Source organism: Sardina pilchardus, chromosome 3 (assembly GCF_963854185.1).
Source record: "Sardina pilchardus chromosome 3, fSarPil1.1, whole genome shotgun sequence".
In the NCBI taxonomy this organism is placed as follows: Eukaryota; Metazoa; Chordata; class Actinopteri; order Clupeiformes; family Clupeidae; genus Sardina; species Sardina pilchardus.
In genome coordinates this window covers 13895437-13912936 of record NC_084996.1, presented here as the reverse complement: position 1 = coordinate 13912936, position 17500 = coordinate 13895437, and the positions used below count along the sequence as shown (strand labels likewise).

The window sequence follows — 17500 nt, the reverse complement described above, 5'->3', positions numbered from 1 at the left end:
TCTCCCTCACTCCTTCCACCCCTCCCTCTCTCTCTCTATCCCTCGCTCTCTCTCTCTCTCTCTCACTCCCTCCCCCTCTCCCTCTCCCTCTCCCTCTCCCTCTCCACATCTCTCTCTGAGCATGTGAGTCTGTGTGTGTGGTTATGGCATTGTGTGTGAGTGTGTGAAAGTGCACAAATTTGTATTATCCAAAATGCTCTGATGACATCTGCTAAAGGAGTGATTGAATTAGAGATGCAGAGGAGAGGAGATGAAGAGAGATAGCGAGAGGAGAGGCAGAGGAACTGAGCTGTCATCTCCATTTCAAGTAAGCATTTTGTCCACAAATACATTCAGCAGAGAATGATGACAAGGACAAAGAGGGAGAGGGAAAGAAGGAGAGAGAGTGAGCGAGAGAGGGAGAGAGAGAGAGAGAGGAGAGAGATTGAGCTAGAGAAGAGAAAGGGAGAGAGAAAGAGAAAGAGAGAGAGAGAGAGCAACAGAGAGAGCCTAAAGGTAAATATTGGGCAAAGTGATACAGTAAGTTAAAGGAGATGGGCTCTGTGGAAGCCTGTGACATGGTGGGAGAAACGTTGGATTGTGGAGGAGTGTGGAAGAGAGATGGCAAGAGGAGGCCAGAGAAAGTGAAGACAGCTGCTTGACCCATTTCCATTAAACACCGTCATAAACAGGAACCGTATTTACGTCTCCCGAAAGCGCCATAAAGCGGTCCACTCCTCACCAAATAAACTGAACCTTTCCGAGGGGGGCTCGAGGAAAAGCACAGAGCGCGAGACACTCCATGCCACAACCGCACGACCTCACTGGAGAGGAGCCCGCGCAACTCGAGTACTGGCAATCTGGAACTTCACTAGTGCCAAATAGACACTGGAGGAGTCGGGGGAAGGGCTGGAGAACACACATGGAGCCCAATAACTCACAACTGAGCTAGGCAGTGTGTGTGTGTGTGTGTGTGTGTGTGTGAGAGAGAGAGAGAGATAGAGATAAAGAAAGAGTGAGAAAGAAAGAGTGAGAGAGAAAGAGAGGGAGAGAGACAAAGAGAGAGAGAAAGAAAGAGTTAGAGAGAAAGAGAGAAAGAGAGAGAGAGAGAGAGAGAGAGGGAGAGAGAGAGAGAGAACAGAGTTATGAACCCAATCGGTCTCAAACAAAAGAAGGAGCTCTCTGATCTCGTTTCTGGGTTTGCGCTTTGATCACATTGGTGGGAAACTAAGCCGCAGTCATGTGTATGTGTGGGCAACAGAAAAAAAGAGATTTATCTATAACACAAGAGCATTTCAGCATTCTTATGCTGTCCAAGGTAAGCTATGCATGACAAGACAGTTAGACAAATACTTTTGACAGCCCTACTAATCTACGAAAAGGATTCTCATTTCCGCCTTTTTTTCACAGACACCTGAACCAAATGAGAGTCCCTCTTTTCCGGAGTGAAGTGCCCTGGTAAACACTCGCTGCTTTTAGCAAGTAGAGCAGCAGAGGCTCTGGTCAGCTGGCAGCCCATGGAAATAGGACATAATACTTTCAAATGGAATAAGCAGACTGTCTGGGAAAAAAAACAAAACCGCTGCATTGGTCTGTGTGAGTGTTGGGGGGGGGGGGGTAGCTCAGAAAAGCTCGAAGCGTTTTGTTTTTGCGGAGGCAGGAGGGGAGAAGATGCGCTAACTAGCCGAAGAGCACACTGAGAATCAAGAGGACCCAGAGGATCCCCAGGTGGGGGAGTGATGTGACACCAGAAATAGCACACACAGACGCCTCTGAACCAGCCCTGAGCCCAAACAGGAAATGAACAGAGAGGCTCGTCTCAATAGCAAAACCTGCACCGCCGTACGAGCTCCGTCCCAAACTACAGCTTCAAAATGAGCACGCCGTCAGACACACACACAGACACACACACACAGACACACACACACACACACACACACACACACATTCGACCCCACTCATACACCACAAACACACAAACACACACACACTCGACCACGCACACCACAAACACACACACACACACACCCTCGACCACACAAACACACATGGGGAAAAAAACACACACATTCTGCCCTAGAACAGCACCCAAGACATCTGACTGTTGTGCTCTGCAGCGCTAACAAAAACAGCCTGCTTGTTTGCAGACCCCCCAAAGCCACTGGGATCAATTAGACGACTTGCTCTGAAAAGCGCTGCAGAGCACGGCGCACGCACACACACACCCACAGACACACACACACACACACAACACACACACAACACACACACACACACACACACACACACACACAAACACACACACCCACACACAATACACACACACACACACACACACACACACAAACACACAACACACACACACGCACACACACACACACACACACTATCAGACTGCTCGCCTGCCTCAGCACCACCCTATCTGCCCGCCCGCCCGCCCGCCTGCCCGCCTGCCTGCCTGCATCTCGGAACGCTCGCCCCGCTCGCTCTCTCTCTCTCCGTGGCTGCGGTGGGCGCGGCGGCTAAGTATAGTATAAGCCGGTTTGACAGAGCTGATAGGCATTATGCGCGGTGCGGAGAGGGGGGATTAAGGGCCCGTCTCTCCGAAAATCACCTTAGCACTTCGTTGGGGTTCCCGGTGATGGGGCCCTTCTTGCTGTCGGGGGTGCCGTGGCACTCCGACTTGAGCAGCGTGTGCGCGCCGCGGTCCAGCATCATCTTGGTGGTCGCCTTGGCGATGATGGCCACGCCGTCCCGCACGCGGGCCTCCAGGCTGTAGTCCCACTCGTCGTACGACACCGAGATCAGGCCTGGAGAGGAACACAGGGGGAGAGATGTTAGGAAGCAGCGCGTGTGTAGAAGGGAGCTCCAGACAAACCAGTGCATTCGCTCACAGCCAAATGTTTTGTGAAATTGTACCTCGCACCAGATATTTGGGAGCCCTTTGATTACAATCAAAGCAGCTTCTACAGGTTACCAAAAAAGTAAAAAAAAAAAAATGTTTCTATTTGTACACATAAGTGGCATTGGCTCTGTGTAGGTAGCCTTGCTAAAGAAGTACACATTCATTGCATTCACATAAAAATCTGGGGAGACTGCCATGTCCAGACTGAATAAAGACAGACATCATCAGATCTGAAGAGCGTGCTTGGGACATGTCCAGACATATTCAGTTGTCATCTCTCGCACGTACAATGTGATCTTTTCAGTAATAAAAAGAACAAAGAAAAGGAAGAGACTAATCCATTCGAGCTTCCACAACAGACACTGGCCTATGACGTACGCAGAGGAACCTCACACTTCCAAAACCACTTCATAAACAGCACCACTAGATACTAAAGCCACACTGATCTGGCTGCAGCACGATGAGGAACAGCGGCCTTCACAGCATCCGTTATGAGGTACCAATGTCTCAAGACGCTCTCCCGAAGTGACCACACACTTAGACCTTAAGATAGCCCATTAAACACAAGCCGGGGTGCGGCGACACTTTGCAGCGGAAGTGCAGGTGGAGAGGAGTACTGGACCAATTTAGAGGCGGAGAGAGGATAAGACTGACCGCTCCCCGGAGGAGTGCGTGAGTTAAATGACCCAGGAGGACGGATGGATGAGCCCCCCCCCCCCCCCCCCCCTCCCCAGAGAGAACCGCAGGGATTTCGACGTGGCGGACTATTAGTGAATTAGCTCAGCGGCGCAGAGCACACCTTCTGGGTCGCTCCCTGATGCATTGTAAACAGAGGAGCTCTGGCGAGTCACTTAGCATCCACACCCACTCAGCCAGTTAGTTAAGACTCCATTAAAGGATTACGAGGGCCACAGACGCAGGCCCACCTCAAGCGTGACAGTGAAGGGAGAGAGAAAGAGAAAAGGAAAGAACGAAAGAAAGAGAAAGAGAGGGAGAGAGAGAGAGAGAGAGAGAGAGAGAGAGGGGGGGGAGAGAAGATGGAAGGTTGGATCAAGGGGCTCAAATTAACCGTCCCTCAGTGTTTCGGCATTGCGTGTGAAAGAGGTTTTTATGGAAGTTCTATGTGCACATTTTAGTTTTTTTTTTCTTTTAAATTAAATCCCTTCCTTGACCCCCGTAATAACTTTGAATTGCTACATAAAGTGTGTAAAGTGCTTTAAGTGCTTAAAGTGATTACTAGCAAAGGACGCCACCTTGGCAGGAACTACCCGTGTGACCTTTTTCGCCCATTAAAGCCACGCGCATTACATGTGTATCTAATGTCTTCTTCGTCTTGGCTCCCACCTCTTAGACACTCAATCTAGGAAGAGGTGGAAGAAAAACACACGTACACGCACACACACACACACACATGCGCGCAAACTCATTTATTCTGAATGCGGATCGAGTAAAGAGCAGCCAGACGTTGGCCAGCATCCACCCACCCATCCCTCATTAAAACCTGGTCAGACTCAACCAGCTGGGAGCGGCTGCGGCTGCTGCTGCTGCTGCTGCTGCTGCTGTTGCTGCGGAACCTGACTCACACTTCCTCCTGGAACTCTGCACCGCGCTGCGTCTGAGCAGGACGGGTGGGCGGAAGCATGGCCATATGTGGAGCTCTGAGCCTCAGCTCAACGGTTTGGATCAACATGTACCGCACACACTGAGCATCTAGGCATGTGTGTGTGTGTGTGTCTTCTGAGTGTATACTGCCTGTGTGTGTATATATTTGTATGCATGTGTGTGACTGCATGTCTTAACGGATATGTTGCGTATCGGAGCGGCACGTATTGTCGGACGGCACGGGTTGTCGGACACTTCTGTGTATGTGCAACTTAATATTAATTTCTATACAAACTAAGACGGAGGATTCATAAAGAAACGCAAGCACCCACACCATAAGTGTCTCTTAATGACCTATGTACCAAAAATGACATTTTACCGTGACTTGAAGAGCTGTAAAACACTGTTGTAAGGCTGCATTTACAAAACCGCTTGAAGCTCCGGTGGAATTTTGATTAGCGACGAGCTAACCGTTGATTTACAGCAAAGATTCTAGAGCGGAGCAAGATGTTCAGTTAATGTTTATGATTCCCACGGTAGCCAGCCTCTGTGACGACACCTGAGCTTATCAAAATGGCGCCTATGGAGTCATAGAACGCACTTCAACGTATCGTATTATCCGGTCTGTGATCTATCTTGCTCTGTTGTCGAATCTTTGATGTAGAATGTGAAAAGGCCGACAATATGAACCCCCCCGGCCAGCGCTAAACTCCCGGGCATGGTAAACTAAATTGGATATTTCAGGCGATAAAAGCCCCGGTAAGAACCAAGCCAGATATTGTTCTAATATACACACCTATGGCTACCGAAATATGTGAGGTTCATTTAGCAAATGTCATTTTAAGGTATTTAAAAACATTGTTGTTTTAGAATTTTCGAACGAAACGGCCGACAATTAGGGGTCTTCCGATATATATTTGTATGCAAGTTTGTGACTGCATGTGTTAACGGATATGTTGTTTGTTTGTCATATGTACAGTATTCACTGTATATAGTGTGTTTTGCTGTAGCCTACCTATAGGGAACTCGGCAGGGATGTGGTATGTGTCCCCCGCCACCAGCGATGGTATGATCCACGTGTAACCATAACCGGTGAGGCCGACGGAGTGCGCCACCTCAAAGATGGTGGCGGCCTCCTCCTTGGTGCAGTAGAGCAGGATGACGGGGCTCTGCAGCTTCTTCAGCTGGTTCTGGATCTTGGAGTCGCCGTCGTCCACCGACATGTCCAGGAGCAGCACCTCCTCCAGCTCCCAGCCCACGAAGCTGTTCTCTATGGTGCTGCGGACCTGGGGAGCACACAGAAGAGCTCGTCACACTAGTGCGCTGAAGTGACAGTGACAGAACCATACCACTGGGGTTGATGTGGCTCTCAGAGGAACCAAGGGTTGGGATTTGTTTTCACACAAGACCTAGAAATGTGTTTTCTCAGTTGGTGAATGAATGACCATCAATGACCATGATCATAGGGAAATTAAACTGCAAGAGTATAGCTGTTCTGGAAGTTCAGCCACCCAGGAAAATTGAATATGGTTGTCTAACAAACATAACAGTGATAACCAAACAAATGACCCACACATGAACCTACACATGAACTACAACAATCCTATAAATATTTCAGCTAGCCAAATATTTTCCATGAGTGTTTTTTTCTTAGTAACAGAGTAAATGGAGGCTACTGCATCGCTGTTAAAAGTCAGACCTTAGCTGACCTCAGAGTATGGAGACGAGTGGTGGTTACCTTGGTAACAAAGTCCTGATAGCCAGGATAGTAAGTGGTGACGATGGAGAAGATGTACCAGTCGTACTCCTCCATGATGTTGAGCATGACTGAGGCCTGCTGCTCGATGGAGGGGCCGAACTGGAAAAACATGGAGTTGTCATCCTGAGGAGAAAGGATAAAGACAGCAGTAAAGTCAGCTGGTTAGAAATATACTACATTTCCCATGATGCCAACCACATCTCACTGAGGACGAGGAAGCTGGAGGTTTTTTTTTTCTTTCTATTGGCTGCTGAATTCCTGAGGGAGTCAAAGTGACATGGAGTATAGCAGACTCACTGAGCTTCCTCTTTAATCTAAGTTAGCCATAGAGTGCAGTAGGTGAGAGCACTCTTGTGTTTAGTTGTTTTGGCGTGTGCTTTCGTTGACCAGTGTTCCTCATTGTGGAAATCGTGTGAAATCGGTCAGATCTGTAAAGTCAGGGAGAGCGCTGATGTCTCTCCGGCTTCGCTCAACATCAAAGCCTCAACTCCCCCTCGGGGAGGCACATGGGTCGATCCGTTACCTTGTTTGCGCATTAATGAGATTGGGGAGATACCACTGAGCTGGCGAGAACACAGGGGTATGTGTATATGTGTGTGTGTGTGCATCTGTGTGTGGATGAAAGTTGAGCTTGTGAACAAAACATATTTTGCTTTCTCACATTTGTGCATGTTCCATAGATAGTGAAGGTACAGAACAATAAGATACTTCCTTGGAGCGAAATGTAAATCTAGCATGTAACATTCACACATGCCCAGGTAAGCACATCACGCCCAAGGTACTCCATGCGCACCTCTATCTCCTTCTCCTTTCTTCTCCTCCTTTCTTCACCTCTCCCCCCATCCCATCCCCCCATCATCTCCTCCTTCCCCAAAGGGCTGTATGGTGCACTGCCTCCTGATGTCACAAAGCCATTTGATGGCAATGGCGTCCTACTTTTCCTGGTGTAGCGCCTGAAGGAAGCTGCCAGGCTGCCGTGTATAGTGTGTGTGTGTGTGTGTGTGTGTGTGTGTGTGTGTGTGTGTGTGTGAGTGTGTGTGTGTGAGTCTGAGAGAGAGAAAGAATGAGAGAGAGAGAGAGAGAGAGAGAGAGCGGTATGAAGGCTCACACTCTATCCACGTGAGCCCAGGTTATTGGAATCACTGGGGAGCGACTGCACTGGTTCGCCAGAAGGGAAGGGTCAACTAGATTCATCATGACGGTGGAGCAGAGCACGATCTGCCACTGACACATAGGTAGCAGAAATTGCATGCCATTGCCTGAGACTAATGGATCTATTTGAGGGATGTTATTTTGAGGGAGGTTCTTTTTTCAGCTCCCAACACCCTGGAGTTACCAAAAAACGTACGACCACTTCCATTGAAAACAGTATAATCATGGCAACACAAGACTCGTCTAGGCTAGGCTAGGCTTCACTGCTTCTGGGCTTACAACCGTCTGTGGTCAGATTCTGTAGCCTCTTCTAAAACAAGACTGGCCGACATTCTGTGCTAAATTGGTCTCTGCGAAGTAGGCAAATGGATCAACACCCAACAGTTTCCGTGGCACTGATCCTGCACAAAGATGAAGTGCAGTAGATTATTAAAAAAAAAAATCCAGCCAACAAGATGGCAAAAACTATAGGCCTACTGCACCTGCCAAAATGCACACCAGAGCTTGAAATATACGTGGGGCTCCCCTATAGTTTCAATAGCTCTACAGTATGCTATATAGAGGAGCAAAGGGAGTAATTCAAAAGTGTTGGTCCCCCAAGACAAACTGTTACAGTGTTTCTGCTGCTGCTGCACTCCCAGACTGATCACAGGGAGGGAGCTGAAACATACAAATCAGCTCATTACACGGCTGCACTTTGCTTGCATAACACCCATTTCCACCCGTGGGTAGAGTCCATGACGTCAAATTGCATCTTGGAGTATCAGATGTTTGGAGTAGCTTTGAATAAATCTGTCCCCCTCTCCTCTCCTCTCCTCTCCTCTCCTCTCCTCTGGCTGCTGTATCTCTCCGCTGCAGTGTCCCTCCATCTCTCTATCGCTCTCTCTCTCGCTGTCCCATTTATTCCACTGAAATTACTGCCAGGACACAGATATAATTGAATTCCCAGCCCCCTCTCCACCCCTCCTCCTCTTCCTCCTCCTCCTGGTCACTCTCCCTCCTTCTCCCTCTTCTTCTAAGAGCACTTTTAATGCACTAGCCAGCACAGTCATTCAGCATGCCATAGGCCTGTGGAATTTTCATTAGCCTTTATCAAAAAAAAAAAGAAACAAGATAGTGGTGTGTGTGTGTGTGTGTGTGTGTGTGTGTGTGTGTGTGTGTGTGTGTGTGTGTGTTGCGAACGGGGAGGGGGGAAGAGACAGTTCTTGCAGTGGAAGTGAAAAAGTCGTAGTGGGGAAAAAGTGCTGGCTTCATTTATGGCCACAATTATTCCAGCGGCTTGCTGTCCTCCCGACACACGACGCAAGGTTATCGATTAAGAGGCATTAAGGTGCCGGAGAGGGCATGCCAGAGCTGGGTCAGCCGCTGAGCCCCGCCACCACCACAGCCCTGCCTGCCTCCACAGCACAAAAGCAGGGGAGGGGAGACGGAGACGGAGAGGCAGAGAGAAAGGTGGAGAAAGGGAATAAAAGGGTGAGACTGAGATAGTTGGAGACACTGAAGGGAAGAGAGAGAGACAAAAAGAGAGAGAAAGAGAGAGAGACAGAGAGAGAGAGAGAGAGAGAGAGAGAAGGAGCAAGGACAAAAGAGAAAAGTGACAGTAGAAGAGTCTACCTCTTAAAACACTAAACAGGACAGGAGAACGAGGAGGGAAAGGTTTAAACTAAATGTGCTCTTTCAGACCAAAAGAGAAAGGAAGATTATGGGTATAGGCAAACCAGTCAAAATACAAACACTCTCTCTCACACACTCACACAGACACACACACACACACACACACACACACAGAAAGACACAGACATTGCAGCACACAGACGTACATGTGATAAAGGCATAAAACGATATTCCATCTCACCTACATGGCTAAAGGGATATAAAACAAATGAGAACTAAACTGATTAAGATCCAGACATAGAAGAGTTTACAAAGGGGAGGATGGTACTGTACACCTTCAATATAAATAAGCATGCAGTGTGACACACTAAGGGAAGGTACGGTATAGCTGCTGCAGTACAGAATGTCTCTCTTCCACTCAGTCCTCTCTTCACTGCCTCTCTGCTAGGGCTTCACTCACCACCATCTGAGCTCAATTCAAATAAAATCCTCCATCACATTTAAGACGCCACTAAATGCTGCCAATGAAAAAGGCACTGTGAGAAAGGAGTCTATTTCATTTCAAGTTGGGTTTAAGCTTAAAGTGGGGGGGAATTACTGCGATGTACATTTTTCATGTAAAGATATACTGTAACTAGCTAATAATACCTTAAGGTATATCTTGTACCGCCATTATAAGAACACATATAGATTTTTTATTAAGTGTAAGCTTATGTTGTTACACTGATTAAGTATTAGGTAACCGTTGCCGAGCTTAAAATAAAAAATGAAGGCAGAAAAAGGAAGCAGAGGACGTGTAGTGTGAGAATAAGGGGATGAAGACGGAAGGATGGAAAAGGGGGAGGAGAGGATGGCATGACAGAGGGGAGGGAGAACAGGTGGTGAGGCTGCTGAGAGGGGCAAGGAGGAGGGGGCAGGGGAGGGGTGCGAAAGGAGGGGGGGGGGGACGAGGGGTGCGGCGGACTGCTCGTTCTGACCCGCTTGCCGGCCAGGTGAGCCGAGCTTCAGGCTGGCCAGTCAGAGGCACTCACCCGCAGCGCAGAGGCTCTGTCAGAGAGACAGACAGCTCACACATGTGCTCAGTCTCACACGCACGCACGCACGCACACACACACACACACACACACACACACACACACACACACACACACACACACACACACACACACACACACACACACACACACACACACACACACACACACACACACACACACACACACACACACACACACACACACATTAACTTGTTTGCGTATTACAGATGGGAGAAAAAAACTATACAGTGTAGTATAGGCAATATACCATTAGCAAGTGTTGCAATATGTATTTATTCAATATCATTATTTAATTCAATCTTATTTTGGTGCATACATCTACTCTGATATACTTTATATCTGAGCCTACAAGACGGATTGGTCTTCGCTTGCATCACAACAACTGGATAGGAGTCGACAACAAATTTACCACGCCAAGATGCTTCCTCGCATACAAACGTAACATATGGGAGAAATACATTTCAATGCATCACAGAATCAAATATTTGCAACCATATAAAATTGTGGCCAAAATACCGTGATGGCATTGTATAACCGTCTCTGTGGCATTTCCATACAAACACACACACACACACACACACACACACACACACACACACACACTCCCTCGCTCTGAGCGTACGTACAGTGAGTGCATGACATGTACGAGTATCAGTCCATGCGAGTGTGTGTGTGTGGCTGTGTTTGTGTTTGCGGTAGTGCACTGCTGCAGCCTTATGAGAGCACCTGGTCCACGCGCTGCTGGCAGGGTATTGATCGGGCTCGTTCTCAAACGGTGGTATTTGAGCCCTGTTGTTTTTAAACAGACCTTGTTGGTGTTTAGAGTGAGTGAGTGAGTGTGTGACTGAGTGAGAGTGAGAGTGAGTGTGTGTGTACGTGTGTGTGTGTGTGTGTGTGTGTGTGTGTGTGTGTTTGTGTATGTATATGTGTGTCTGTGTGTTTGTGTGTGTTTATGCTTCAAGGTCTCAGCAATGCATATTTCTATCCTCACTGTAAAGTCTCCTTTGAACTCAAGAGAGAGAGAGGGGGGGGGTTGCTATTGACTACTGCATGGCCTGATGGGAGGAGATGCAAGAGAAAAACAAAGCGAGGGAGAGAATGAAGGAGAGAGGAGGAGAGAGAGAACAAGTGAGACATACAGAAAGAGAGAGAGAAACAGGGAGAGAGAGAGAGAGGAAGAGGGAGAGGGAGAGAGAGAGAGAGAGCCAAACAGCTGGGTCTTGCTAGAGAAGTCTGGCAAATTTAAAAGCCACAGGACACACACCCACACAAGCGCATAAAGAGACACACAGACAGACACACACACACACCACACACACACGCAAAGAAGAATTATACTGTGCTGCTGCCGACCAACGTCAATATAAGCAAGCCATCAATTCTATATTTATTTCCTCCACTCTCTCCGAACATGTCTATTATATCTGCCTCTCAGTGAGAGCTGCCGTTCCCATCTCTCTGCCCTCCTCCCCATCTCTCTGCTCTCTATCTCTCCATCCCCCCCTCCCCCCTCCCCCTCTCCTGGCTCTACTTCGTCACCCTCTTATGCTTTCTCATCATATTTTTATCATAAAAAAAACTCCTCCTTATCTTTAATCAAACACACAGAGACTTAATTAGTTCTCACATTTGTCAGACATCACCTAATTAGCTCTGACCTTATTTTAACTACTTTTTTGAAACTTAATTATGGAAAAAAAATATGCCTAGGTCTTGATTAAAACATTTGGCTAATTTTGCCCCGCACATGATTTTGATTAGGACATAGCTAGTCTGGATATTTTAGAAAGAGCAAATAGAGAGAGAGAGAGAGAAAGAGAGAGAGAGAGAGAGAGGTACTTGAGATGAAAACAAGGCCTGCCTCAGACAAAAAAAAAAACGTTTTGACTGAACTGATCTCGCCTTCTTTACACCAAAAGTCCCAAGATCACTAGCTACAGGATAGTGACTGTTGGCTGCAGCCCATACTCTTTGTGTGTGTGTGTGTGTGTATGTATGCGTGAGCATATGTTTACGCTCATGCAGTCTGTGTACGCGAGTGAAGGCTTCGGGGACGCTGGCAGAAACATCCTCCTCCTTTCATCAGTCCTGGCTCTACCCTCTGGGTGACTTTACCCGTTTTGCATTAGCCATGACTTCTCTGCCGCCCACAGCCCAATCCACCTGTGTGCGGATCTCTCTCTCTCTCTCTCTCTCTCTCTCTCTCTCTCTCTCTCTCTCTCGTTCTCGTTCTCTCTCTCTCTCTCTTGGGCCATGAGCCATGTTACTTCTACAGCTACTTCACACCAAAAGGCTTCTCCGCTAACAGGCTCTGCTCTAGTGCCAGCTTTGCGAGCGCATTAGGCGCGGGTGGAAGTGTGGCGGGCTGGCGGGCGTTGCAGGAGGGAGATGGACCTGCTCCCACCACAGGTGCTCTCTGTTGCCTCTGGTGGAGATATGCGCAGGGCATTGAGCCTGTGGCAGCAGGCAGGACAGTAGCACATCATACAGCCAAAGCAGTCCATCCTTTACTGGGCGTGCGCCTGTGTGTGTGTGTGTGTGTGTGTGTGTGTGTGTGTGTGTGTGTGCGTGTGTGTGTGTGCGTGGTGTCTGTTCTTAGCTAAAAGACCAAAGACGGAATAAAGGAATACTTCCTGAGATGTTGAAAGCCCAGTTTCTTTCTCTCTCTCTCTCTCTCTCTCTTTCTTTCTCTCTCTCTCTCCCTCTCTTTCAGCTATCATCTCTCTCTTTCCCTCCCTCCTCCTCCTCTCCCACTTGTCTTTCTGCCTCCCCACTGCTGCGCCTTCCTCCATTTACCAGAATTAAAATTCAAATCTGTTTTATTGGCATGACAGGAGTATTTCCAAAGCGGAACATGCTACAAGACAGGGCGAGACAATAAGCCAATCTACTACCACCACCCACCCACTAACTGCTAACCGAGCTCTTCCCATCCTAGACTCCAAGGCCACACAAGGGAGAGAGGAACTTCTTTTTTCCGGGGTCGGGTGGAGAGAAGGGGGGGGGGGTGTACTGAGAGGTCGTCACCCCATGCTCAGAGTAACACAAAGGAGCAGTGAATGTGTCCCACTCCATGTTGTATAGGGAGAGAAACCCAAAAGTGTGACTCGTCTCATGAATTCTTCACAACATCTCCTTCGCTCCTGGCATCTGCCGTTCGGAGGGAAACAGCATGTAACTTCCTCCCTCGTTTTTTTTGGAAGCACTTTCTCTCTTTCTTTCGTCTCCGCCTTCACACATAGGCATAGATATGGCAAACTACACACACACACACACTAACACACGTGTGTGTGCACACATACATACAATGAAACATACTGTATGTGAGTAACAGTTTCTGTATCCCTGCAGCTCTTCTCCCTCTGCGTCTCACACAACGCCCACCTATCCACCTAAACACATGTGCGCCTGCATGTACACACAAACACGCACACACATACACACGTGTGTGTGTGTGTGTGTGTGTGTGTGTGTGTGTGTGTGTGTGTGTGTGAACCAGTGCCTCTCCCTCTAGTGTTACTCCCCGCTTTCTGCCCTAGATAACAAAAGAACTGTGAATGTGTGCACACACCACAAACCATTAAGGTCATCAGATGAACAGGAACTGTCTCAACAAGGTCCAGCATTTTTAATTCACACTCATCAACAGTCTCTCTCTCTCTCTCTCCCTCCCTTTATCTCCTGCACACACACACACACAAGGCTGAGAGTCGATCAAAAGATTAAACAAGAAAAAAAACACAGATACCAGGGAGAAAGGAAAAAAAGGGAGATATTGCATGAGATTGAAGCTAGAGGGAGGATGCTGGAGGAAAAAGAGGAGACAGTCTAATGCACTTGTGAATGTTATGGGAATACACGGGACAACCTTGTCGTGCAAGCAAAACCTCTTTTGACAGCAGAATTTTTTGGAAAACGGCTGCATTTAAGAGCAGGAGGATGAGACTGCGAGAAGGAGGGGAGTAGGTATGAAAAAGATGAGAGAGACTACACTCCCGTAATATGCTGATTCCACCGTGGAGCCACTTTGGCAGTACCAGCAATCTGTCATGCCAATAAAGCACCTTTGAGCAGAATTTTGAGAGAGAGAGATAGAGGGATATATATATAAACAGAGAGAAGATAGGTAGAGAGAGATAAAGAGAAAGAAGAGAGAGACTAGTCAGAAGAGAGGAGAAAGGAGCCGGTGACTCACTAATAGGTAGCACAGATACAGCGTGCAGAGGAATCGAAACACATTCAGAAGCTTTGTACTGGAGGCATGAAGCTGCAGTATTATTTCTCTTCATGAAGGGTGTGCCGCTCTCTCTCTCTCTCACACACACACACACACTCAGACTCAGACACACATATACACACACACACACACACACACACACACACACACACACACACACACACACACACACACACACACACACACACACACACACACACACGCAAAACAAAAATCAATGCAATTTCAACTCCAAACTTTCTCTCATCCTCCCGCCTCTCTGTGCAGCTCATCAGCCTCCCCAGGCCTGAAACAACACAGAACAACAAGCTCTCACAGCAGAGCTGCTCTCACAGCAGAGCTGCTCTCACACGTACGTACAGTAGATGCTGACTGGCTGCTTCTCCACTTTCTTTATGTTTGTTAAGGCCAGTTCAAACCAAAGATTCGCGACGGTCTGAGACGGTTGCGGAGAGCAGTTGCGGCGGTGTGAATCAAAAGTTGCAAGCAGTTGCAAGCAGTTGCAAGCCGTCGCTAAACATTCAACATGTCAAATCTTAGTTGCAGAGTTTTAGAACGTCGCTGGTTTTTAGAATGTTGCAGCTCGTCTCGTCGCGGATCTTGTGTTTGGACTGGCCTTTACAGACAGCAACTGAAACAACCCTCCTCCTCACCCCAAAAGAACCGTAACGTTGGAGCATTCACAGCTCACGACAGGTGTCTTACACACACACAGGCTAGCGGACAGACACACAGACAGACACACACACACAGACACACACACACACACACACCACTTCCTCTCCCACACTGTGGCTACACACCGGCTCACCAGCTGTGGCTTGCTGCCGACTGAGTCCTGGCACCTCTCACTTTAGTCTCTATCATCCGTTTCTCCCTCCCTCTCTCTCTCTCTCTCTCTCTCTCTCTCTCTCTCTCTCTCTCTCTCTCTCTCTCTCTCTCTCTCTCTCTCTCTCTCTCTCTCTCTCTCTCTCTCTCTCTCTCTCTCTCTCTCTCTCTCTCTCTCTCTCTCTCTCTCTCTCTCTCTCTCTCTCTCTGGTTCTCATCTATCCAAAGGCAAGTTCATATTGAAATTGAGCAGAGATGAAACGTGTTCAGACTTGATGGTCAGCAACATGGAAAGCGACATCACTCATCCCCCACAACAATATTCAGATCGTCCGATAGCCCTCCAGTAAACACAATGAAAAAACCATCCCCACTACAGTACCTTTCCATTAATCTCTCTTTAAAGATGCTTTATATACATAATTCAACATGACCATTTTCCTCTCCTGCCCCCCCCCCGCTCCACCACTCCACCCCTCTGCCTCTCCTCCCTCCGTTTGATCTCTGCTCCCTTTCTCTACTCTCTCACTCCATCTGAGCTGAATTCCTAATTAAAAGAAATCAATTTCCCACCGATTCTAAAAATATCTGAAGCACAGTGACATCACACATGACAAGCGTGCTCTTGCACACATCACACACATCATGCACGTGCATACACACACACACATGCACGTACACACACACACACACACACACACACACACACACACACAGGCACGCACACGCACGCACACGCACGACACACACACACACACGCACACACCCACACACACACACACACAGAGATCACTTTGGTTACTCATTGTGACAAGACTGGGATGACAGTCTTCAGGTCCCATTCGTTTTGTGCTCTACGATAAGCTGAGTGTGAAGCATTCCAAACGCCTCCGTTAAGCCAACACAGATATGCTGCAATCTTCTCTTCCACAGCAGGTGAAGATGGGGGCTTGACCACAGCCTCCAGAGAAACTCGCCAGCTGTTCTGACATCTGCTTGTCATTGATGCTCCTTCCTCCCTCTCTCTCTCTCACACACACACACACACACACACACACACACACACACACACACCTGACACAACACACTCACACGGATACAAACACTCACAGTACCTGACAGAGCAACACACTAAACAACATATGCACACATACAGTACACACACAAACACACACAGACCACATACATACAAACACACATACACAAACAAACATACACGCATACACACACACACACACACACGCACACAAAACACAGACAGTACATCTTCCCTTAAAAATTAAGACATCCTATGGCCACCTAATTGCTCATGATGTACAGTAGGCTTCTCTGCTGAATTATAATCTTGTACATCAGTGCTCAGCGCTGTTGCTCTGTGATGTCTTGCCTGGAGGTGAGCACAGGAAATATGCAGATGCAGTGGAGAGGATGGGGGTGAGAGCAGCACTGTTGCTTCTGTGGCTTTAAGGCTTTTTGGGAGCCTGCCTGCCTGGTTATCAGAGGCATAAATAAAACCCCTGCAGTAACTTTATTTGTGCCACCGTCGAGTCGCACACGTCAATCCATTAAATAGTCTGACACGCACAAAACTGATAAACGCTTTGGAGACGGAGCAAGTCGATTTTTCTCATTTCCCTGCCCCCGGGGCCAGCCCCTTATCGGCTCCAGGAAGGGAGAAGGGGGCAGAGGCCCAGCCATGGATTTTCATTTTGAATTATTCCACTTATTATCTGCACAGCAATGCGTTTGCATTTGTGGGGGGGGGGGGTGTAACTGGTGAATGTTTGTTTTATTTGTGTGTTTAGTGCACGCAATATGTCCAGGGTCGCTCCTCCTCAATCTGCTCACCATCAGAGGAGTGGAAGAAGGAGGAAGGGATGGAGGGATGGAGGAATGGAGGGATGGAGAGATGGAGAGATGGCTAAGGGCGTGCTGGAGAGAAGAGGATGCTTGACTCCATAATCAGCATGGAGCCGCTGTGGTGGCTGACTTGTGTCTAAAACAGAGGATGTGATCTTTTTTCTTTAATGCTGTACAGTATACGCATACTGAGTTGTATTTTTTTCTTCTTCTTCTTCATCTTCTTCTCTGTCTATTTTAAGTTTTTCCTGCCAGCATCCTCAGGCCCCCCCCCCCCCCCCCCCCCACTTCATTTCACTTTCCTCACATTTCCGTTTTCTGTCCCGGTCTGCTGTTCAAAGCCACTTGTTCTTCCCTCGGCCCCCAAATACCTCAGTGTGTTTCGGCTCTGCGCCTCATGCCGGTCTGCTGTGCTGTCCACTGGCCAGGGCTTCTGTTTGCCCCCCCGTTCCCCCCATCCCCGTCCCCTCGCCCCCGATGTCTCTGCCCACCCCCTCGTTCTGTCC

At 48.1% G+C, this 17500-nt stretch overlaps 1 protein-coding gene across 1 annotated transcript in view; it reads right to left on the bottom strand.

Moving 5' to 3' along the window:
• grin2ba (glutamate receptor, ionotropic, N-methyl D-aspartate 2B, genome duplicate a) overlaps positions 1-17500 on the bottom strand; it is a 74663-nt gene that overhangs the window by 26623 nt on the left and 30540 nt on the right. Inside the window, exons 4-6 of the mRNA XM_062530925.1 lie at positions 6225-6368; positions 5502-5772; positions 2594-2789 (exon numbers count right to left, since the gene is read on the bottom strand). Coding sequence (XP_062386909.1) covers positions 2594-2789; positions 5502-5772; positions 6225-6368 — 611 coding nt within the window. The remainder of the gene's footprint in view (positions 1-2593; positions 2790-5501; positions 5773-6224; positions 6369-17500) is intronic.